At 44.2% G+C, this 24,336-nt stretch overlaps 1 protein-coding gene across 7 annotated transcripts in view; it reads left to right on the forward strand.

The window, feature by feature from the left end:
• SH3KBP1 (SH3 domain containing kinase binding protein 1) overlaps positions 1 to 24,336 on the forward strand; it is a 347,088-nt gene that overhangs the window by 238,263 nt on the left and 84,489 nt on the right. For all 7 annotated transcript variants that reach the window (XM_081222849.1, XM_081222844.1, XM_081222847.1 and 4 more), the window contains 2 exons: positions 285 to 360; positions 15,247 to 15,341. In XM_081222849.1, coding sequence (XP_081078975.1) covers positions 285 to 360; positions 15,247 to 15,341 — 171 coding nt within the window. The remainder of the gene's footprint in view (positions 1 to 284; positions 361 to 15,246; positions 15,342 to 24,336) is intronic.

The following is a 24,336-nucleotide window of genomic DNA, read 5'->3' on the forward strand; positions in this document are numbered from 1 at the left end:
GTACCGCAAAAAAAAAAAAAAGAACCAAGGCAGAATGGGAGTAAGAGATACGGAGTGCCTACAAGGATAAAGACTTTTTATCTTGGTTTTCCTACCTATCTGTCACTGAGGTCCAGGCCTAATGGAAGAATGGCAGCCAATACACAGAGCAATACCAAAACTTAAGTATGAGGTTTTTAGGACCAGTTGGGAGCATTTTGTCATCATGATCTTGATCTTTTTTATTCCTTTGCTTGATGGAGAGAATCATCTTGATGAGTAAAGATCATCTTTTTTCCCCTCAGACTATTGGCAAGAAGTTACCTCCGACTGCAGCAACTCCAGACTCGTCAAAAACAGAAATGGACAGCAGGACAAAGGGTGAGTTTCCTTGTGTATCTGTTTTATGTTTGAAAGCAGTGAAGGGTTTTATAATCATTGAAACGCTTTTGAAAAATCCTTACATAATCTTCATGGCTTTTTTAAAGCACATGGGGAAAAATGCACACAAATGTGTTTCATTAGGCTCTACCAGTAGGACGGGCACAAGTTCCTCGATGGAACAAGATGCTTTTTTAAAAAAAAATAAATTTATTTATTTGTTTGTTTGTTTATGGCTGCGTTGCTGCGCGTGGGCTTTCTTTAGTTGCAGCGAGCGGGGGCTACTCTTCATTGCGGTGCACGGGCTTCTCGTTGCAGTGGCTTCTCTTGTTGCGGAGCACGGGCTCTACGTGCACAGGCTTCAGTAGTTGTGGCTCACGCGCTCTAGAGCTCAGGCTCAGTAGTTGTGGCACATGGGCTTCATTGCTCCATGGCGTGTGGGATCTTCCTGGTCCAGGGCTCGAACCCGTGTCTCCTGCATCGGCAGGCGGGTTCTTAACCACTGTGCCACCAAGGAAGTCCAAGATGCTTTCTTGCCATTTGTTTCTCACCCACGTGCAGAGCTAGGGCTTATCCATGTATACCCAGCGCAGTTTGCATAGTTCACGAGGCCGGAAGATTCTAGACGATGGCAACTCAAGCAGTTTAGGGATTCATAGGCCTTCAAATCAGAGAGGCTTTATCTTTTAGCCTAACCACTCAACAGACACTCCCAAATCTTGACTTTCCTGCCACTCTCCTCAGCACATCTCTACTTGAATTCCTGTAGTTACAAATGTCTTTCTTCTGTTGAGCTGGATATGCTCTTCCTGTAATTTTTACCCATGGGTTCTAGCCTCTGGGTCTACATTGATATTAGCCCATTTTTCTCCTAACAGTCCTTTAAGTATTTGAGGACAGTTGTCTCCCCCAGAGCTTCCCACAGGTCAGTATTCCCCATTCTAGAATAGCCAGATAATACAGAATGCCTAGTTACATTTGAATTTCAGATAAACAATGAATAATTTTTTTTGTTTTTAGTATGTCCTATGCAATATTGGCTGTTTATCTGACATTCAGATGTAACTGGGCATCCTGTGTTTGTGTTTGCTAAATCTGGCAACTCTCCAATTCCTTTAGTCATTCTTCCAATAACTGGAACGTTCTGAACGTGCTCTAGTCAGAAATAAGTGCTTCAGTTCCTTCTAGGGATTTTAACTTTTCTTTTCCAGCTTCAGATTTCCTTATGAGGATAATGTGGACAGACTACTAATCTAGTTTGGGAAGCCAAAGGTTGAGAGAAGATATTTCATACATATATAATTAGGACTAATATAAGAGCAAGCATAGATTTATTCTTTTTGTTGCAGAAAAATATACCAGGAACTCCTTTTGCAGTGCAAAACAGGTAGTTTTGAGAGCAAATAAGGGATACTGCCTTAGGCATTAAAAAATGAATTTATTGGACTTGCCAAGCTCCAAATGGTGGTTTAGATAAATCCGTTCATGGATGTTATAGATGCAGCCGCTAGAGCTCTGTCTTAATGTTTAAGGTTCAGATGAGGTTTGCATGCCTTCAGTCTGTTAATGGTACAATTAGACTGTGGCTAATAGGCGGAAAGCGCACTAGTTTAAGGCTCTGAGCCAGCAGTTCTCAAACTCGAGTGTGTCCCAGAATCACCTGGAGAGCTGGGCCTCACCTCCAGAATTTCTGAGTCAGCAGGTCTGGGGTGGGGCCTGAAATTTTGCTTTGCTGGGAATTTTGCAAATTCCCAGGTGCTGCTGGTGCTCCTGGTCAAGGGCCCACCCTTCAGGAAGGGTTCTGAGCCTCTAGATGTTCCCAAAGCCAAACTGGCCCCGCAGTTATTCACGCGGGTTGTAGGTTTTGCATGCTTAAACCTACCTTTAGACAGTAAAACCTTCAAGATTGTTGAAGCGGCCTGAAATTTTTTTTTCAAGAATTGACAGTTAAACCACTTCTGATAACATTCCCTCTCGTTGGACAGTAGCCTATCCTTCCTTCCATTCAACTACTCATTCTGTAGTTCTGGCTGTTGACAGGTTTATAAATGATCCAGGTTATTAGGCAAGTTTGCTGGGAATGGGTGGAGTGGGGGATGGGCAGGAGAAGGGAAAGATGCATCAAACCTCCAAGGTAATTGGAATGGAGTCCCTGGGACAGGCTGTCCTCGTGACATGTGACAACCAGTGGCCTTCACCAACCTCACTCTTGTTTGTGGAAATAATAACCTGAGAAACAGAGAAATTTTTTTAATGGAAAAGAGTTTCAAGAGAAGTGAAAGAGAAATTCCCTATAGATTGTTCCTCTCTCTTCAGAGTAAATAGTACCTTGGGTGACCGGTGAGTTGCTTTTGGGGGAGACTAAGCAGGGGGGACCTGAGTGTCACTTGTAAGGTTGTGGCACAAAACAGGACAATCTGCAGGGCATGCTTAAGTGACTAATCAATCCTCAGGCCTCAAGAACTGACCTTAGGATAAGAGCACATCCGTGATACGTATTTTTTACCCTCTGTAATGTCTGCAGGCAGGAGACTCAAGTCTTTTTTTTAAAATTGTTTTTGTTTATTTTCGGCTGTGTTGGGTCTTCACTGCTGCACGAGGGCTCTCTCTAGTTGTGGAGAGCAGGGGCTTCTCTTGTTGCGGAGCACGAGCTCTAAGCACGGGGGCTCCAGTAGTTGTGGCACTTGGGCTCTAAAGCACAGGCTCAGTAGTTGTGGCGCACAGGCCCAGCTGCTCCGCGGCATGTGGGATCCTCCCGGACCAGGGATCGAACCCGTGTCCCCCTCATTGGCAAGCAGACTCCTATCCACTGTGCCACCGGGGAAGCCCTCAAGTCTTTTTTGGCAGGATTAGGTGGTGTGGATGGAAGGTGTTTTAGAGCAGAGCTGGCCAGTAGAAATACTATGTGAACCACATACAAGATTTTACACTTTCTGGTAGCCACATTAAAAACCAGAAAAGAGGGGGCTTCCCTGGTGGCGCGGTGGTTGAGAGTCCGCCTGCCGATGCAGAGGATACGGGTTCGTGCCCCGGTCTGGGAAGATCCCACATGCCGCGGAGCGGCTGGGCCCGTGAGCCATGGCCATGGAGCCTGCGCATCCGGAGCCTGTGCTCCGCAACGGGAGAGGCCACGACAGTGAGAGGCCCGCGTACCGCAAAAAAAAAAGAAAAAAAGAAAAGAAAGAAAAGAAACAGGTTTAAAAAAAAAGAAACAGGTGAACTTAATTTAAATATATTTTATTTAACTCAGTATATCCAAAATATTAGCCCTTCAACATGTAACCCATATAAAATTATTAAATGAGATATTTTCATTCTCTTTTCATATGAGTCTTCACAACCCAGCGTGTATTTTCCACATATGCCACATCTCAACTTGGCCTAGCCACATTTTGAGTGCCCAATAGCTACATGTGCCTAGGGGACCATCATATTGGACAGCATAGTTTGAAAGTAATTCTGAGATCTAAGATGGGCTTCCTGGGCCTGGATTTTAACACAGTTCATCATGCCCAGCTCCCTTGAGCATGTGGGAGGATCCTGAGTCTAGCTGAAGCCTTTTTCACTCCTACAAGTATCTATTAACTACGTCCATCTCTAGATGCATCACAGAGTGGGGATGAGTTGTTAATAAAGAGTGGTTTTACAGGGCTGGGTGGTGTGTTTTGGCTAAGAGTTAGGAAGCACAGATTCTAGGACTAGCTCTCTTATTAGCTAGCTGTGTGACCTTGGGCAAATAATTTTATTTCTCTGGCCTTGTGCTCTTCGTGGTCTGCCTTGTCTGTGAAGTCAGAGGGTTGTACTAGAGTGAAGCCCTCAGGTTTCTCCGAGCATCTTCACTCTCTGATTCAATTCCGAAAGCTTTGCAATTCAGAGTGAAAGCTTTCTGCATTCAAAGAATTGAACAGCCGATGGGAGAGGCAAAAGGAAGATGCGAACAACTGAGTTAGGAATATGAGAAGATGTCATTTGGCAAAGATGCCATGGATGTAAGTATGTGTGTAAGCGGGTGGTAGGTCGGGAAGAATTATCACTGTCAGTGAAGACTTGAGAGATATTTATTGACAGACGTGTTTTCATGGACCCAGAGTAAGAATTGCTGCAGTTTAATCTCACCCCTCACACACTCTCTGGCTTTCATTGTAAAGAGCAAATTCTGGGGTAATGGTTCTCCCATGATTTCCACGAGGCACCCTAGTTCACTAGAAAGCCCCCTCCATTTGGAACCTTTCGCTGCTTCTGGATTTTGACGCAACACCCAAGTTCAGGTGGAAGGACAGAGAGTGCTGACCCACTTTTAGAAATGACTCGGAGCTTGGGAACAACACAGCCTCCTTCCTTCTGGATGGAAGTCACACCCGTAACGAAACTTGCCCAGCGGTACAGAGGAGAGAAGCCCCTTCCCACATAGCTGTCTCCTTAGTGCGCTCAAATACAGGCTCACGTCACGAGTAAGTTATGATGATTCAAAAAATGTTCATGTGCATTGATATCTTCTGAGGGAAAGTGAAACTCAGCTGATCAGGATTTATTTAAACAACTAACATCATCTCCCCTCCCCCAATGAAGCTTTTATGATATTGAAATTCATCGGAAATGTGGGCTGGGGAGCAGATTGCCATAATTTTCATAACAAGAGGAAGACTGTTCAAATATTCATAAATGAAGTGCTCTGAGGTATTTCCAGCTCCCCACATCTGGAGTTCCCCTCTTTCTTACTACAGTTGATGCAGATGATTTGTGGCCTCGGCGGGATAGAGAAATAGCCCAGAGAAATGATTATTTAGCATCTTCTTGAACAAACAGTTCAGTCTTAGAGATGCAGAGGACCAGTTGAGCAGGTGGGTTGGGGAAAAAATAGTCCTTGACAGAATTTGTACAAAGGCAGGTCAGGCTTCTGAATAATGATGGCTGGGGGGCAAAGGCTGAACTTTCTGTGTTTAACCTCCCCTCACATTATCACCAGACACTTGTACCACCTTTCTGATCACTTTGTCCCTTGACTTGCTTCTTAGGAGTCGTCCCCTGGGATGGTGACACATAGTGCCTTGTGGCTATCATTGGTCCCTCGCGGAGGGGGCTGTGTCTTCTACCTGACATCCCCGCCATCCAGTCCGGGAAAGTGCCGTGGACTCAGTGGGCACTGGCAACAGTGGTGGTTGGGCAGATGGAGGATTAGAAATGGTTTCAATTTACCAGGCTCTCTATCTAACAGAGTCTTGTAAAAGCAGTGTAGTAGCCACGGGTCTCCTTTTCCAAGTTCACAGTCACCGGGAAGAAAAGAACACATTTGTTGACGCTTGAGCTTATTTCGGATTTCTGGAGGGTCGGCAGTGGTTGCTCTGTGGGGCTTGACAGACCCTTGTTCTTTCTAGCCACTGTCCTGGCCCAGTCAGCCCAAGAGCGCCAGAGACAAACTAGGCTAGTCTGACAAAGTCAAGTTTATGGGCTCATTGCAACAAGGAGACTGCCCAGGAGGACCTGTGGAGCATCGCACCAAACAAAAGAAAACTGAGCAGTTACAGATTTGGAGGAGAAATGGAAGTGAGTGAAATGTAAATGAAGCAGCGGTGTTTTGGTAGGCCCCAAGCAAAACAGGGCTGTGTGAGTTGGGCCACATCAGGTCTGTCTGTGAGCTGGACCACCACCAAGTTAAGATAGATGTGCAGGGCTGTGTCCAGAACCCCTTACATGAGGCCCTGCACTTGTGTGGGGATTCAAGGCTTCTTCTCTGTGTCACAGTGACTTGTTTCTTTCAGCCAAGGCTGAAACATTTCACTCTTACTAATACAGTATAAAAAAGCAAAGTTTGTGATAGTCTGTGGTCTTAGAGGACAGACTTTCTCAGAGAGTAAGAAAGCAGTCGTCACTCAGAGAAGGGGTTGTTAGGACCCTTTCCAGCTGTAGTGGGTGTGCTTGGGAGAAATGCTATTTCCGGTTCATTTTGCAGCTGGCTCTATCTGCGTTTGTATCCGCATTTGCAGATTTTTACTTTCTCAGTCTGAGCTAATTTTTGCTTTGTCACCACATGTTTGAATAGGAGAAAAAAGGGTCAACTCCCTTATGTTGGGATTTTTCTCAGCCTTACCTGGGAACTCTTTTAATCTATTTTGCCAGGATAGGTGTTTTTTGCTCACTTATCTCCTCCAAAGCTCACTCACCCTCAGGCCTGGGAATTTGGGCACATCCAATATGAAACATGTTTCCTACCCAGCCCTTTAGCGCCTCCCACACCTGTTATGTACTAAAGCCCCCAGGCTTGGTGTCTCAGGTCCCCGCTGTCCCTAGGATGCACCTTTCATCGAGTGCCCCCAGCACAGACCTTGCTGTCTGGATTCAGAGTGAGGGGTCCTTCTGCGAGGGTGCCCAGCCTACCCATGCTGCAGATGACCTGGATTTCAAATACAGCCCGCTTGCAGGAAAAAAGTGAGCTCCCTTTCTGCTATCCTGGTGGATTTCCTTCCTCCCAAAGACTCAGCGCTTCTCCTCATCTGAGCAGGAAAAGGTGCCTTTGAGACGAGCCATGATCTACTCCATACTAGAGAACAGAAAAGCTTCCCTTGCTTGTCAGATTTTGATTTCTTTAAAAAAAAGATTGTTTTCAAGTGAGACAATAGAAAGTGGCATAACTCATAGCTGTGAAATAATTTGAAACTCATATTCCCAGCAACATCCAAGACCAGAGGGGTCACAGTCAGCTTTTTTGTGGAGGAAGGCGTTTTGTGAAGACCAGAGTTGCCAATGCAGTGACGAATGCATTGCGTTTTGTTTCCCTGTCTGAGTTTAGGTGGAGACCAGGCTTTCTCCACATTGGCCCTATTAACATTTGGACCAGATCATTCTGTGTTGGGGTGCTGTCCTGTGTCCATTGTAGGATGTTTAGCAGCTTCCTGGCCTCTACCCACTAGATGTCAATTATACTTATTACTGCCTCCCCCCCAGGTTGTGACAACCATAAATGTCTCCAGGCATTGCCAGTGTCTCCTGGGAAGCCAAGTCACACCAGTTGCAAACCACTGGTATAGACTGTCGTACGCCCCAGGAGGGCACTCCTATATCTCTGCTGCCGGGCGCACACTGGACACTTAGTTAATATTTACTGAACAAATGTATTCATCTCACCCCTCCCCACGAGCCCTGGATCCTCAGACTGACGCAGAACTGCATTTCTCACTTAAATCTCTCATACAGCACAGACAGCCTCGGCACTGCCGCCACGCTGGCCCACCCTCCAGGTCCCCACGGTTGTTTTGCTCCTTCCTGGCATTGACATTTTGCTAATACCCGTGGCTAGATCAGTGTGGTCCCCAGACCAGCAGCGTCAGCATCCCCTGGGGACTTGTTAGAGATGCAAATCCCCAGGCCCTGCTCCAGCCCTATGGAATCGGAAACCCTGGGGTTTCTGTTTTTACACGTCCTCCACCTGATGCCAATGCCCATTCAAGTATGAGGACCACTAACCTAGACTCGTGTTTCTTAAGCATCCCTGCTGATGAGAATCACGCGGGGTTGGGGGACGTGGTGCTGGTTTAGCTGCTGGATTCCTGGTCCCACCTCAGAATCCCTAGGGAAGGGATCTGGGAAGGCATAGAAGAAACAGGTGCCCTACATCATTCTTGTCATTGGGGATGGTTGAGAAACACCCCTCCTCCTCCTCCTCCTCCTCCTCTGGTCAAAGTCCTAGAACATTGTCCAGGCAGGGGCCAGTGCCATTTTGCTCTTCCCAGAAGGCACCCTGAGTCTCTCCTTTCGGGAGTAGTTTCCCCATTTCGGAATCTCTGAGGCTTTAAGGCAAACACATCACTCTCATTCTCTCCTCACTGCTGCCTTGTCCAGAGCTCTGTGTATACATGCCTCATTTCCTTTCCTTGATTATAAGCTCCCTGAGAACCAGATAACTAGTCTTATTTAACTTATTCTCTTTTCCCCAGAACATGATAGATGTCAACACCCTTACTGCAATTCCAAAATACAAAAAGCTCCCGAAAACCAAAAGGTTTTATCACTCCTTGGGTGATAAAACTTGTCCTGGACTAATGCGCATCTAGGTATAGTCCTTATTTATCCCACTCGGGGTGACGAATCATCCATTTGCTGCAAAATTTTAATGTATTTGATGGTTGGGTGCAGCCTCAGACTCCAGATGGGGATGTTACATATTATATGGCATGTACAATGTATTTCCTTTCTAAAATCTGAAAAATTCTGTCCCCAGGGCTTCTGGATAAGGGCTTATGAACCAGTAGTGTCTCTGATAATATTTGTCAGTTTAATGAAAGAATTTTCAGATTTTGATGTTGGTGAAAGTAGACACCACTGAGCTTGATGTGTTTGTTCTAGTGTCCCAAAGGAAAAGAAAATTTTCAATTCCAGGCATGACCTGGTACTTTCCATCCCTGCTGAAAGGTCTGGAAGGCTTCCTACCAGACTTTGTGACACATGGGGTTTTGATCTTCATGTCCTAAATTGAGCCCAGAGAATTGTTCTAAATTTAATGTTATTTTCTTGGTGTGTGTTTATATGTTCTCTTTGCTGATATGTTTATTCTGTTTCTTCTGCTTTTTTTTTTAAGGTGAGGGTATTTTCTTAAGTTTGTTTGTTTTTTATATGAATAGATTATAAAGCCAGCTGAAGGGTGTCATTGGATGTGTTCATGTGATTTCAATTCTGTGAACAATCTGTTTTTAATCTCATGTAAATTTCTAGAAATTTAGAGATTGACATAATGGGTTTTTTGTTTTTTTGTGTTTTTTTTGGAGGTGGTGTGAATTATGACTGGACTTCTTGGCGTATCTTAAAATTGGAATGCCAATCATCACTTAGTAAGGGGCTCTTTATTGGGAACTGGGCAAGAGATTCAGGGTTCTTGACCCTTCTGATATTGTACACCACATTTTCTCTGCACCTTTGAATGTGTCTATGTTTTTGTTTTCCTTTTTCTGGTCATTGCTTTTTCATCAGATTCTTAAGGGACTCTAAGACAAAAAAGCTTAAGAACTGACTTAAGGTTTCAGCCTTATGCTAATTTATTAGTATTTTTAAATCTTTCTAAAGAAAAAATAGAGGCAAAATCATCTTAATTACTGGATAAATTGTGCCTTTATTTCTTTATGTGTCTGTGTGTATTCATTCCTATTTGATCTTGGACTAATTAAATCCATCTAATTGATGAATAGATGGAAAATGCCTGCCTCCAAAAATTAACTTCAGTCCTTTCCTCTCTACCTCTGTCTGCTATTCATTTAAAATTTATAATCTTCCCACGTTCAAAAAGGATTTGGAATTATACTCTTCTTTCAAGACATATCAAATGCCTCCTCTTTTGTGATCTCTCTCCTGCATGCAGTCTTGCCTTTCTCTGAAACACCATGACAGTATTCAGTCATAGTGAGTTGATGCTTATTCGTGTACTTGTGTTTTCTTACTGTCGCTCTTCTCCCCTCGCCTTTCTCCAGGCATTAGGTTGTCACTTTCGTGCAAGGGTGGGAGGGTGTGGTTGGACTGACCTGTATATCACAGGCCCAGGAACTGACAATATCTTTTTCATGGTGGTGACTCAGTAAATGTTTGAATTAAAGTAGGGAACATCTTCGTTCCGTATACTATAAAGTTAAAATCGTATTTTCAGAGTTCATAAACTTTTTTGCATTTGAATTTTTTTTGAGTATCTTAAAACCATTGTAACATCCAAACCAACATAATGTTCTTCTTTTCCAATACTGCTGAATTAGGGCCCGAATGCCTCAGAAGTAAAAACAAATTCTTATTTTCAAATATATCATAATAACTTAAAATGTGAAGCGAAGCGTTGCCATATCTGGTCAGGAGTGTTCTGAGTTCCGGTGCTCATGACTAGAGCTGTGAACTGTCAGAGCCGGCGAGGACGAAGGTATAGCCCACTGTGCTCCTTGACGCCTCCAGCATTTCACTGGGATGTTTCTGGGGACCTGGGTGGGAGATGGACCAGCCCCACTCTCTAATTTAACCAGACAGCTCTGTTTTTAGTTGTTTTATACTGGAATTCTGGAATAAGTTGAAATTTGCTCAAAGCGTCCTGCTAAAGTTAACCAAACTCTCCTCTTGGCGCTCCTTGGCCGGCCTCACTTTTACACGTGAGAACATGAGGTCACACGAAATCACACGAAGGTGTGATTGCCTCAGGTTGTGTGCTTGGGGAAGACCAGGGGGGACCAAACCCAGTCTCGACTCTCCTGACTTCTAGCCCAGAGTCTTCTCTTCCTACTTTGCTATCCCACAGATTTTCCTCTACTTTTTAGGTGTTGCTAGAGGATGATCAAGAAACACTGAGTGGGAGGTGTGTCAGGTTCTGGGGATACAAAGAGGGGCGAGGTATGGTATGGGAACCTGCTTTGCAGAGAGAGGTAGTTGATGGTAGCCACTGGCACCTTTATCTCGTCCTTTTATCTAAAACTGGTGCTTTCTAGATAGTTTTGTGTCTAAGGCCTCATATATAAAACAGCAGAGCTACATGGTGGAAGTCTTCTAAAACTGGGTTATGGTGATGGCCACACAACTATATAAATGTATTAAAACTCTTCAAACTGTACAACTAAAACATGTGAATATTATAGTATATAAATCATACATCATTAAAGCTGTTTTTTTAAAAAGACAGAGGGACACCTACCCTCCTTTAGCTTATAGGAAAACTGTGGGCATAAAACAAAATGGCCCCGTGAAACATTTTAAAGGCCTGTTAGTACTTTCTTGTAAATGTTTTCTATGTTGGTTACAAGTCAATTCCATAGTCATTTACGAACCTCCTGCTAGGAGGCCAGGTCTTAAGGTAGCAAGGGAAGAGTTGGGGGAAAAGGGAATGACAAAGATACCTGGCAAGAAGGTTTGGTGGGAGAGGCAGATTATAGTGAAGTGTTTCAGAAGAGGTTACTGGAAGTGTCCTCTTTCTTCTACTGCGTTCCTTCATGTCAGGGAACCTTCATGTCATGGCTGGCTTTGAGTGATAAATGCCTACCTGACCACAAAGTAATGATAAGCAATAGAGTTATATTAAGTCAGATAACAGGAGATCCAGAGACAGGTGCCCTGAAGTTGGTTAATTCAACAGACATCTCAACAATGTCAGGGCTTAGGGTCACCTCCTCTTTGATTTTTTTGGCTTTCCTTTCATGGGTGAAATGTGGCTGCAACAGCACCAAACTATGTACTATGTTCCAACAAGGATGAAACAGTGTTAAAAGCAAAAAGGCAGGGGCACCTGTTTTCCTCATGTATCTTTTTTTATCTGGGAACAAAATCTAACTGCCCCCCCGCCGGCACATTTCCTCTCACATCTCATTGGCTGGAAGTGGATCACATGCTCACCCCTCAACCAATCACCAACAAAGGGGAGAGAAATTAATATTATTTGCCTAAGAAAACCTAAATTTGCCATTTCTCCAAAGAAGACATACAGATGGCCAACAGGCACATGAAAAGATGCTCAATATCACTAATTATTAGAGAAATTCACATCAAAACTACAATGAGGTATCACCTCACACCAGTCAGAATGGCCATCATCAAAAAATCTGGAAACAATAAATGCTGGAGAGGACGTGGAGAAAAGGGAACCCTCTTGCACTGTTGGTGGGAATGAAAATTGGTGCAGCCACTATGGAGAACGGTATGGGGGTTCCTTAAAACACTAAAAATAGAGTTACCGTATGATCCTGCAATCTCACTCTTGGGCATATATCAGAAGAAAACTCTTAATTTGAAAAGATACATGTGCCCCAGTGTTCATAGCAGCACTATTTACAATAGCCAAGGCATGGAAGCAACCTAAATGTCCATCGACAGAGGAATGGATAAAGAAGATGTGGTACATATATATACATATATACAATGGAATATTACTCAGCCATAAAAGGAATGAAATAATGCCATTTGCAGCAACATGGATGGACCTAGAGATTGTCATATTAAGTGAAGTGAGACAAAGACAAATATCATATGATATCACTTATATGTGGGATCTAAAAAAATGGTACAAATGAAGTTATTTACAAAACAGAAATAGATTCACAGACATAGAAAACAAACTTATGGTTGTGAAAGGGGATGGTAGGGGTGGGGGAGATAAATTGGGAGTTTGGGATTAACATATACACCCTACTACATATAACATAGATAACCAACAAGGACCTACTGTATACCACAGGGAACTATGTTCAATATCTTGTAATAACCTATATGGGAAAAGAATCTGAAAAAGAATGTGTGTGTGTGTGTGTGTGTGTGTGTGTGTGTGTACCTGAATCACTTTGCTGTCTACCTGAAACTACCACAACATTGTAAATTAACTATACTTCAATTTTTTAAATGATTATAAAAAATATTATTTGCCTAGATGTATTTGACTCATCCCTAGGGCTGTGGGAGTGTTCCCTATTCCTGAGTATAATGCCTGAGCAAATTAGGATTCTGTGAACTGGGAAGGGGATGGGGAATGGTGGCCGGGAAGTTAACCAACAATGTCTACCACACTTAATTGACTTTTTTTTTAAAACATCTTTATTGGAGTATAATTGCTTTACAATGGTGTGTTAGTTTCTGCTGTATAACAAAGTGAATCAGTTATACATATACATATGTCCCCATATCTCTTCCCTCTTGCGTCTCCCTCCCTCCCACCCTCCCTATCCCACCCCTCTAGGTGGACACGAAGCACCTAGCTGATCTCCCTGTGCTATGCGGCTGCTTCCCACTAGCTATCTATTTTACGTTTGGTAGTGTATATATGTCCATGCCACTCTCTCACTTTGTCCCAGCTTACCCTTCCCCCTCCCCGTATCCTCAAGTCCATTCTCTATGTAATTGACTTTTTTTGATGGAAAGGAATAAAAACATGACTTGTTCCTCTTCTTTGTTGGCCACGGATGTCTTATCTTCTGTGTAAAACGTTTCCGTGATTTTGATCCAACAAATTATTCTTAAAGCCAGGACTCTGCAGGGCAGTTCTTCAATAATACTGTGTTTATTTCAGTGTTGCTGTAAGTTTTGAGGTTGGGTAGTCATATTTCACTAGCACAGTCAGTAGGAAAATTGGTAAGGAGCTGTCATTATCCAATTTAAAGATGCTTAACTTTTTCCCTCCCTTTAGAACATTTGGGCCAATTCAGAATTTGGGAGGTTTGCTGTAACGAATTTAAGAGAGATGGAACTATGTGGGCTTAGGAATATATGGGCAGATTGGTATTGATGGGATTTAGAACTAGTGCCTCTTAGCATGAGTTAAGGAGCAAAAGGCATCAGCTTCCCAGAGTACCTGAGACAGAAGGTTTCCAGCACTAGGATAGGGGGTGTAACTGATATCTTCAAGCCACTGGACAGAAAGCAAAAGCATCTGTAAACAAAGTAACTCCCTCTCCCCTTTCCTCCCTCCTCCCCTCCCTATTCTCTCTCATATCCCAACGCTAGACCACAGTGTGTCTGTATTATAGACTTTTTATTGCGTTGATTTTATACATCACTCTCTTTGATTGATGTGACATTAACCATAATAAAAAAGAACCCCACACATTTTAGTGATAAAAATTGTACTAGGGATGCTGTAATTGATACTTATGTATATAGCTCTAGGCTGTTATCTGTCTGCAGGAGTGGCCTAATCATTGGGCAATATTTAAGGCCATTCAAAGCCATTAGGCAGACTAATAAATACCTGTCCCGGTAGATACTAATTCTCTTGAATTTTTCTTTCCACCTTCTGTCCTGTGTCATTAAACCTGTTTTCTAAGTCTTAGTTTCCCAAATACCTTACAAATGTTTTCAGTGTCTTCTAAACAGGTGCTTTTGTGTAAATAGAGAAGGTTTTAATATCAGGTAGCCTTTCAAAAGCATATAATTCAGGGCATATTTGAATGGATTTTGAGTGGCCTTAGTGTTTTTCTCTCTTTGGTGAAAGCTGGTGCATTTCCTTGCTGATGAACAGTCGTAGGTTCCTGAGTAGGCAGGTTCCCACAGAGAGACCATGGGACATATTTGAAAAGTTCGCCCCCCCCGACACGTGTGCGAAGAGCATTTGGTCAGTATTTGTTGGCCATTTGTGGTTGACACATGTTCACATACAACTCCATTGACATCTGTCTCTTAAGATGGACCATAATGGAGTCTTTCTCGTTGTTTTGAGTGCCATGTCAGCTTTGTAACATACAGATACCCTGTTTCTGATTCAGTGATGTGTGGAAGAAGACAGTGAGGGCAAAACTTAAGCTTTTTGCTCTTTGTAGATTATGTCTACTTATGCATTCACCTGAAGAATATATAAAATGGTATGTAAATGCCACGGAGCTGCTGGGCCCGTGAGCCACAACTACTGAGCCTACACATCTGGAGCCTGTGCTCCACAACAAGAGAGGCCGTGAGAGTGAGAGGCCCACACACCACGATGAAGAGTGGCCCCCACTTTCCGCAACTAGAGAAAGCCCTCGCACAGAAACGAAGACCCAACACAGCCAAAAATAAATATAAAAATCAATTAGTTAATTTTAAAAAAAGACCTAAAGAAGAAATACATGGCGAATATCTTTTAAAAAATGCTATGTAAAATAAAGAGTATTCAAAAATACACATTTATTTTCTGAGACCAAGGAAACCTTTTTTGCTTTTCTGCCTGAGAGAAGCAAAGCAGTCAATTGCTTTCATGGTGTCACATGATTTTTGAGGGAAAAATGAGAATAAATATGCATGAACCAAAAATGAGCAATCTTGGGTAGTTTTCCGAGGGTGACCCTTCTTTCTTTATGCAGTAGTTGTGTTCTTTCTGTTCAGCGTGCTTTTCTCTGAAGTTAATGTAACATCTCCTTCTGGGCCAGCTCATTAGATAAAGCATTTTAAGGGTTGTGTTTTCTTTTCTTCTTACAGCCAAGGATTACTGCAAAGTAATATTTCCATATGAGGCACAGAACGACGATGAATTGACAATCAAAGAAGGAGATATAGTCACTCTCATCAATAAGGTAAACAAAGGTTCCCTCCTGCCTTCTAAACTATGAACTGCTTTGAGGTGTGGACTGGATAGTACGTGCTTATATTTTAACCCTTGATGCACTTAATTTTCATGATCCTGCATTCCCAAGGGAGGATCTTACATCTTTCCTCTCAATCAGGCTAAGCCAAATGTAGCCAGGTGAATGAATGAACTTGAAACTCCAGTAGATTCCGTGTGCTTTGGAGCCAGCTGCAGATTTGCATGGCCCTGTCCCAGAAGGGCTAACCCGGAAGGCGGAAGGCGGCCTGCTTGGTCAGAGAGCCCGCCCTCCACAGCAGCCCTGGCTGCAAAGCTCTGTGCCATGAGGTATCCAAGGTGGGGCTTCCAAAAGGCAAGGTCGTACATCACAGGCAGAAAAGGCTTAAAGAATGTTTACTGTACAGATCAAAGACAGGTAGCGTGCCTGAGAGAATCTTGCCCGTCTTGCTGGGGCTGAGAAGCGCGGATGATTGTATTATCACTATAGGCAGTGATTTTAGACTACATCTGTGTGCAGTGACACAGCTTAACAGGGCCTGGACCAGGTGTTGTGTTTGCTTTCATGCAATGGGTGGTTGAAAGATCCATTATTTAAGTAATTCCTGGAATATATGGCCTTTTCTCTGAAGTATAGAGTTTTTGTGATGGTTGACTATGACGAAAAGCTGAGCAGTCTTTAGGATGTATAAGGTGCTTTTAGTCTTGTATCCAGGTAAGTGGCAAGCAATGTGGAATTCCCTTAGCACGGGCGTGACTGGGGGATCATGTGGCTGCCTGTGTTCATGCGGGGCTGGACAGCATTGACAGGGTGGAGGGTGCAGGGAAAGGGGAGAGAGAACAGGGGCTTAGGGTGGGAAGCAGGCCCTGGGTCCTGTTGTCTCTGGCCGTTACTGAGAGGCAAGGGACCATGGTGTTACCCGTCCCCCATCCCCCATCCCCGAGTGTGTCCATAAGTGATTGGTAGGATTTCCCTTTATGACCTTATAATCAAGGACAGTTACCTTTAAGAAATGGCTATGGAGGTTGTGTGTTTTCAGAGCCTGAGCCATAGATGCCAGGGAATGCATGACCCCAGAGGTCAAGGAGATTGCCGAAGGTCAGATTATTTTAGGGAGAAAGCTTGGCGCTCTCACCCTCTCCATCGAAAGTGGTGTGCTGGACAATGCTAGGGCGCCTTTCTGGACTAGTACACTCTTCCCTGCTTTGCTGATGGCCCCAGAACTCATCCATCTTTTCACCTGTAAAATATTCTCCCATGAACTTATTTCAGTACATCTCTGTAGGTGTTGAATGTGGCCGGAGGAAATCAGAGCAGGGGAAACGCTGCCCTTCTCGTGCTTTTCAGCCGAGGACGCAAAGTGGTTCTTTCTTTGCCACCCTTCCCCTTGTCCTGCGGGCGGGCCTCCTCCGGGATGCTTTCCTAGGCACGGTGCATTTCCTATTTTAAATCAGACCCTTAACCAAATACATGAAATGGCTGTGAAGCATGATAAAACTACTCTGATAACTGGCACGGAGACTTGGTTCTACTACCACAGGGGAAGGGCTAGAGCTCTTTTCCCCGCGATGATACGGTGACCAGAGGGTTAAACAACTGCCACTCTTTGTAGTGGGGGGGGGCTCGCTTTCCTGTTTTTGTTTTTGTTTGGGGGGGCACCCTCTTTTCGGTTGAAAACCAGATGTACAATAACATTTACTAAGGTTTGGGGGAAAGAAAAGCCCACCGTGGATGGTCTCTTGTCTGAACACATCTATTTCTACCTTAACATCTTATATTCCAGTCCTTGTCATTTGATTATATACGATGAGAACACGTTCATTCTGATGATTTCATTCCTCCCTCCCAGCCTGGCATCCAGTCCAATAAAAGGAACTGAAGTTTGTTGAAGAGCTTATTTAGTCAGAGAGGGACTCTCTCCCGGTCCTATCTACACGGTAGGGAGAAAGGAACCGGGCGGAGGTGGAAGGCTGCTTTCAGGAGTGGCCTGAGGGTTGCATCTGATTTCCCCGGTTCCACAGCTCAATGTGTTTAGAAGCAGTTTGGACCTGTGAAGTAGCTTACAGATCTCACAATTACACTTGCAAAACGAGTACTTGGCACCCTCCCTGTCCACTTGGTCCCTTGTCCTGGCTCGCACACTAATTGTGCTGCTCAGGCCAGAGCGCCTGGGTGGCTCATCTTGGCACTTGCTCCTCCTGGTCTCACCCCGCCCCCACCCCCAAGCCCAGCAGCGCCAGCCCCCGAGGATCCTGCCTTCCTGCCTCCCTGCCACTTCTGTCCCTGGCAGAGCCAGGCCCTGGTCTGCACCTCCAGGGCCTCCTCCCTCCTCCTTTCTCCAGCACCTTCCACAGAGCATGCTCCACAGGAGAGCCCTGGGCTGACCAATGGAAGGATGCTTTCCCCAGCTCCAGTTTCCACCTGCTGCATCCCTATCACCCTAGCCCCTGCCTTCTATCATCCCATAACAGCCTCTGCTTGTGTAACCTCTCTGTTCCAGCGAAGGGCTTTGGTAACTTTCTCTCCTTCATTGTAAGATCGGGCTAGATATCCAGCCACGTGGTCTGGGCACAGACCCTAAAGCCCTAAAGCCCACCTCACAGGGCAGCCGTGAGGATGTACTAAGATGCTGTGTATAAGTCCCTCTCGCAGGGAGGGGCCCATCACTGGTACCTGTAATCCTAGGAATTGTCAGTTTATCTCTGTTCTTTCTCTGACCTCAGAAATGGAAATGCAAGGGCTCTTGTGGCTGGGCCCAGTTTATAGCTGGGACTGGAATGCTGTGATATAAAGTGGGTAACAGTGGTAAAAAATATATATATATACCTAACTTGCTGACTTGCTGGCCTTGTTCACGTTGCTGTTCTCCATGAACTCGCCCAGGCTGTCCCCTTCTTACCTGTGCCTCCTCCCTAACTTGACCCAGACCATGTTCCCAATACCCAGGATGCCTCTGCTTACCCATGTAGCTGGTTTTCAATAGCTAATAATACAACCAGTCTAATTCATGCTGCGTCATGTGCTTGGGCCCATTTTGAGCTTCTGGCTTAAAAAAAAAAGTCCCTTAGGCTCTATCACTTTGTTTTTATTATTGTCTTATATGATCTGTGAAATCAGGTCTCTTGTTATTCCTTGTACTTCTGCAGATTTTGACTTCCATTCTCATAAAATATCTGCCAGCCTTGATCTAGCATTCGAGTTTGTTGGAACCATCATGTTAAAACGACAAGTGCCAAATGGGCTGCCACTCAGAGACACCAGGGTTTGAGTCCCAGCTCCACCGTTCCTAGCTGTGTGTCTTTGGGCATGTCACTTAACCCCTCTGAGACTCAGTTTCCTCAGCCCTAAAGCCAACCTCACAGGGCAGCCGTGAGGATGTACTAAGATGCTGTGTATAAGTGCCTCTCGCAGGGAGGGGCCCATCACTGGTACCTGTAATCCTAGGAATTGTCAGTTTATCTCTGCTCTTCCTCTGACCTCAGAAATGGGAATGCATGGGCTCTTGTGGCTGGGCCCAGTTTATAGCTGGGGCTGGAATGCCGTGATATAAAGTGGGTAACAGTGGTAAAAAATATATATATGCCTAAAATAGGTAAGAATTTGCAGTGGGTAAGAATTCGCAATGGGTGAGATTTCAGCAAGAATTTGGAAAGAAAACATGCCATAAATATTTTGCCTGTTGAAGGTGGGAAGGATGGAATCTGAGTCTGTCAAACCCTGCTTTATAGAAAAGTCTTACTCTTGCTCTGAGTTTAGGTATCGCCCAGAAGTTCATTTAGATGACTGTGTGCTTTTCATATTGCAGAGTGAATAGTTTCGCCACAATTTGTTTAACATGCACCTTGATATGCCTCTTTATTGTATTATGAGTTGAGATGAAATAGCTCTTCTCTAAATTTGATGGCTTTTGCTGTAGAGGTTCTTGATTTACCCCAAATTCTGATGGTGGTTTCATTTTATAGTCACTTAAGGTGGTTTTTTGCCCTGCTTTTATGAGCTGTGGCAGGAGTCACAGGGCGGACGTTGCCCTCATTTTTAGCCCTAGATTGTCACTTCGTATAGCTTTCTAGAAAATGAGTCATACACCTTTAGTGGGTGCCTATACGCCCTCCTCGATTCCTGAAATAATGCACAAAGGCCCAAACTATTTGTGTGTGTCCCTGGAAACTAGGATGAAATGTGGCAACCCGAATGGTTTCTTTTTTAGTTTATTTATAAAATAGAATTCTTGTGGATTTGGGAACATGTCCATGGGTGCAGAACACACCTGTGTTTAGCTTTTATTTCCAGTCACTCAGAAATAGCTCCTTTAAAAAAAAAATAGCTCCTTCGTCTGTGTTCCTGCCACCCCCATCCCTGCCTTCCTGATTTGTGTTCAGAGCGTGGTTGAAAGGGTTCAGAAGCCTCTGGGTCTGGTTTCCAACCTGAGAAGCTCCCTGGAGAAGGGGTCAGGCGAGGCTCTACTGTGAAGCATGCGCCTTGCCCTGACCACTGCCGCTTGGCGCAGAGCGAGCCCAGCTGTGCAGAGGGGCGATGTCCCTGCCCTTGGCCAACAGCCTCCTGGCCTCGGAGCAATGGCCCTTTCCTCCCAGCCCCGGGTAACCTAGGAGGAAGGGCTTCTCACGTGACCCCTCCGTAAACAAAGATCTTCGGGTATTTCTTATCAAAAGGCTCCCCTGAGTGGCTGTGTCTCTGGCCCGTTACAAAGCCAACAGAAACCCCCATTTCTTCATGGTTATAAAGCCTATTTGACAACATGAAGGTAAACACAGAGAAAGGTAACGTTATTGACTAAAGTCACGGCGTGGTGGAGTCGGAAGGCAGGAGAAGGGGACAGCATTGATGTTTGGGGGTGAAAACCAATATATGCGCCTCTCAAGAAAGAGGGAACCCAGTGGAGTAGCTAAAGGTAGACGCTCACCACTACGAAAAAATAGCAGCTAGGAATTTCGCCTTGTCTTAGGGATGTATCAAACCAGGGACCCCAAATGTCTGAGCTACACCTGCTGCTGTGACAGCAGAGCTGGGACGGACACTAACTCACCAGCTTCCGCCAGCTCTCCCTCAGCGTGTTTGCCTCCCTCCTTTCCCAGACAGTGCTTGAGCACTTAACAGTAATAGCTCCGGGCTTCCCTGGGGGCGCAGTGGTTAAGACTCCGCCTGCCAATGGAGGGGACACGGGTTCGAGCCCTGGTCCGGGAAGATCCCACATGCCGCGGAGCAACTAAGCCCGTGCGCCACAACTACTGAGCCCGCGCGCCTAGAGCCCGCGAGCCACAACTACTAAGCCCGCGCGCCTAGAGCCCGTGCTCTGCAGCAAGAGAAGCTACTGCAATGAGAAGCCCGTGCACCGCAACAAAGACCCAACGCAGCCAAAAGTAAATAAATAAAATAAAATAAAATTTAAAAAAATCTGGATCACTAAAAAACAAAATAGTAATAGCTCCTGCAGGACCAGAGCTTCCCAGCGCAGGACCCTTCTGGGCCACTGGCAGCAAGAGTCCGGAACCCCTCAGCACCCCGCCTTCTCCTCACGCATGCTCACAACAGCCCTGGGAGCTAGGCGGGACCATGGTGTTCTGTCCAGATGGCAGAGGAGGAACAGAGGCCCAGAGCGCGGAAGTGACTTTCCCAAGGGCCTCACAGTAATCAGCGGCCGAGCCAGGGCAGGGTCTCCTGACCCTGAACATGGGGGCTGGCAGGGCGGGACTGCTCTGTTTCCTGTGGGGCTGTGGATGCTTGCGGTAGGTGAGGCTCAGTCACTCCCCGAGGTGACTCTTGTCTACTTATTGAGTCACACTCTGTTGCTGGGTATATCTAGGGCAGGTGCCTGTGCAATTTTCTCTTTAAATTAATGACATTATCATTGTTTTATTAGGAAAACAGTATTACCACGCCATTCCCCCATCCATCTGTTTCCGACATTTTTGTGTCCATGTCTCTGACCTCGTAGGGTCAGGAGCATCCAGGACTTCCTGATTCCATTGTCACATCTACAGAAATGGAATGGTAGTGCAGAGGACATAATGAGCTCAGCTCAGGGCTACCGTTGCTTCTTTTTGTGCCTAAAGCCCTCCTCTCCCACTTCTTTCTTCCCATGCCCAGCCTATTTTGCTTTCCTCTGTTCTTCTGGACCCAGGTTAGTTTTCTGCTTGCTGTCACCATGAAAGAGAGAGAGGGGGAGAGGGAGAGAGGCGGGGGAGGGGGAGGGGGGAAAGAGAGAAAGAAAGAAAAGGCATCCCTAGCTCCTTCCTAAGTCATTCTGTGATGATATGTTCTTTTGTTTGTTCTAATGTTTATTTTCCCTTCCTGCCTCCCTCCCATTAATTTATTAATTGAAACATTTATTCATGAGAAAAATGTTTCCAGACTTCCTTGCTTCTCTCCCCACAGGAAAGTGGCTTTAGAAATCTCATGAAGGGTTCTCAGCTTGGTATAAGAAAGCCGATCAGCTATATAGATTGCTGGCCTTGACCCTTTCTCTCTCAACTGCTGAAGCTTTTAGCAGAGCTAAAGTGTAGGATTAAATGTGGTTTCAGGGATGAGGAGTAAATTAGCAGGTGTCACCCTGAAAATGATGACACACTGACAGACCCATTAGAAGGACATGTTTTATGAGTGAATGAAGAAGTTAAGTGTAGGTCTGGGATCATCTGGGTTTACACACATTTGAAAAATGTCAGCGTTCAGCAAATGAGTCATTTATGTCATAGGATGTATTTCTTGCAGTATAGCCTGTCTTGTTAGATGGCATATGTCCCTACTGGGGACAGCAGTCACAATATATCTCCTCCTCAGAGCATTAGAAATCCCAAGGAATACAGTTTGCTGCTGTTTTGTCTTCCTCTTTAAAGTAACCTGGACACCAGGACCGATGGGAAGATTCCTGACACCAGAAACACATTTGATCAAAACTCTTTCTCCTGGGACTTCCCTGGTGGTCCAGTGGTTAAGACTCCGCCTTCCAATGCAGGGGGTGTGGGTTCCATCCCTGGTCAGGGAGCTAAGATCCCACATGCCTTCGGGGCCAACAAACCAAAACATCAAACAGAAGCACTATTGTAACAAATTCAATAAAGACTTTAAAAATGGTCCACATCAAAAAATCTTTTAAAAAAACACAAAAAACCCAAATTCTTCCTCCTGGGCTTGTTTACCATCACAGAGACACAGTTTTAAATTAGATGAGGTTGGTGAAAGTAGGACTTGGTGGTGGGAGAACATTTCGCTTTAGTTTACCAGTAGCCAGTCAAAACAGTGCCACCCAGAAATTTTGATGATTGCAGATTTCTCATAGACAGATGAGTTTGCAGTTGATGCAGATTCTCAGCTTTACATGCCTCCTCAAATTATATAAAACTGTCTAAAGGGACCCTGTGTTACTTCAGCCTAATTGTCATCTCTCTCCCAAGTGCTGTGCTTGAGTGGCAGGACATTAGTAATCCTTGATACAGCATCTTGGGATGGTTTTTTCCTGCAACACACAGAAAACTCTGCAGGTGTCTTAAGGAATTAGAGAAACTCTTTCTGTTTTCTCTGTCCACTCTTTCTATTTCTATTACTCTGAGAGGGCTGTTGTGAGGATTAAGTGAGATGTTGTGGCTGAAAGTGCTTTAGAAATAAAAAATTACAGCTATTGCTGTGTTAAGTTATGATCGGAAGAAGAAAAGACAAATGCCCATTGACTGGGAGTTCTCTCTTGGTATATTGAACTCTCCTGAAATTAAGGTCAGTACTTTCCCTGAAATGCCCCTGTATTATTTATTTTAACTTTTCTTCGGACGAAAGTAATTTATTATATTCAATAGTTGTGTACCCCCTATCTTCTTAAAGTATCTCAAAGGTCTTACATTCACATTTGCATTTTATTAAAATATACTTTTCTGAGATGGCATGGGATGCACTTTTAAGTAATACTTTAAAATTAAATAAGTAAAACTTACTCTTAGAGAATGAGAACAAAACAGATAAATACGAAGGAAAGTCAGAATCACCTGTGACTGCATCACCGTCAGATACCTCTCTTAATACTTGAGCTGTGTTCTCCCAGACTTTATACACACAGAGAGACACACGCACACACACAATTACAGTTAAAAATAAAAATAAGGTCATATCATATACACTCTTTTGTTTACCCCCTTTGCCCCCAATATATCATGCCTATCTTTGGCAGCACAGTTAAATGGTTCCTTAGCATCCCAGTGTATGGAGTACCACGATCCTCTTTTATATTTGGCTTGTTTCTGGTTTTTCCCTGTTTTACACTACGTTGCATGTAGTCATCACCTTGTTTGTAGATCTTCATGAACGTAATTATTTCTACCACTTTCTGCTACTTGTGTAACCTTGGGCGGGCTGCTCAGTCTCTCTGTGCCTTAGTTTGTTTCCACATCTGTGAAATGGGGATGATAACAGTACCTACCTCCTGATGTTGTAAAGATTAAGTGAGTTAAAGGAGGCAAAGCACTTGGAATGCCTGGCTCATAGTGAGTTCTGTATAAATGTTAGCATTTGTTATTATTTCCTGATGATCAATTGCTAAATGTATTGATGCTTCAGTGCCTTTTAAAGGCATTTAAGTGATGTTCTGAAAGATTGTGCCAATTTAGTCTTCCCCCAGGAGCCTATGAGAATGTTTCCCTATCCTTGTCATGCCCGGATATTATCATTCTTTCTAATCTCTGCTAATCTGATAGGCGTTTGCATTTTTTAAAATGATTACTCAAGTTGAAAATGTTATGTGCCATTTTCCAATTGATTTTTATAAAAATACTTTATATTCATGACATTAACCTGTCATCTTTCACATTACAAATGTTTTTTCTCAGTTTATGACTCATAGAGATATTTAAGAAAACATCATTAAAAGTAAATACCTTTTAGACTTAAAATTTCCCCATTTTATAGTTAACTACATGGTGCAGTAAAATTCATCCTTTTAGGAATAGTTTTACTTAAGGCTTTTATATTTTAGTCCTAGTTC

This window comes from Mesoplodon bidens (assembly GCF_964165515.1).
Source record: "Mesoplodon bidens genome assembly, chromosome: X".
Classification (NCBI taxonomy): Eukaryota; Metazoa; Chordata; class Mammalia; order Artiodactyla; family Ziphiidae; genus Mesoplodon; species Mesoplodon bidens.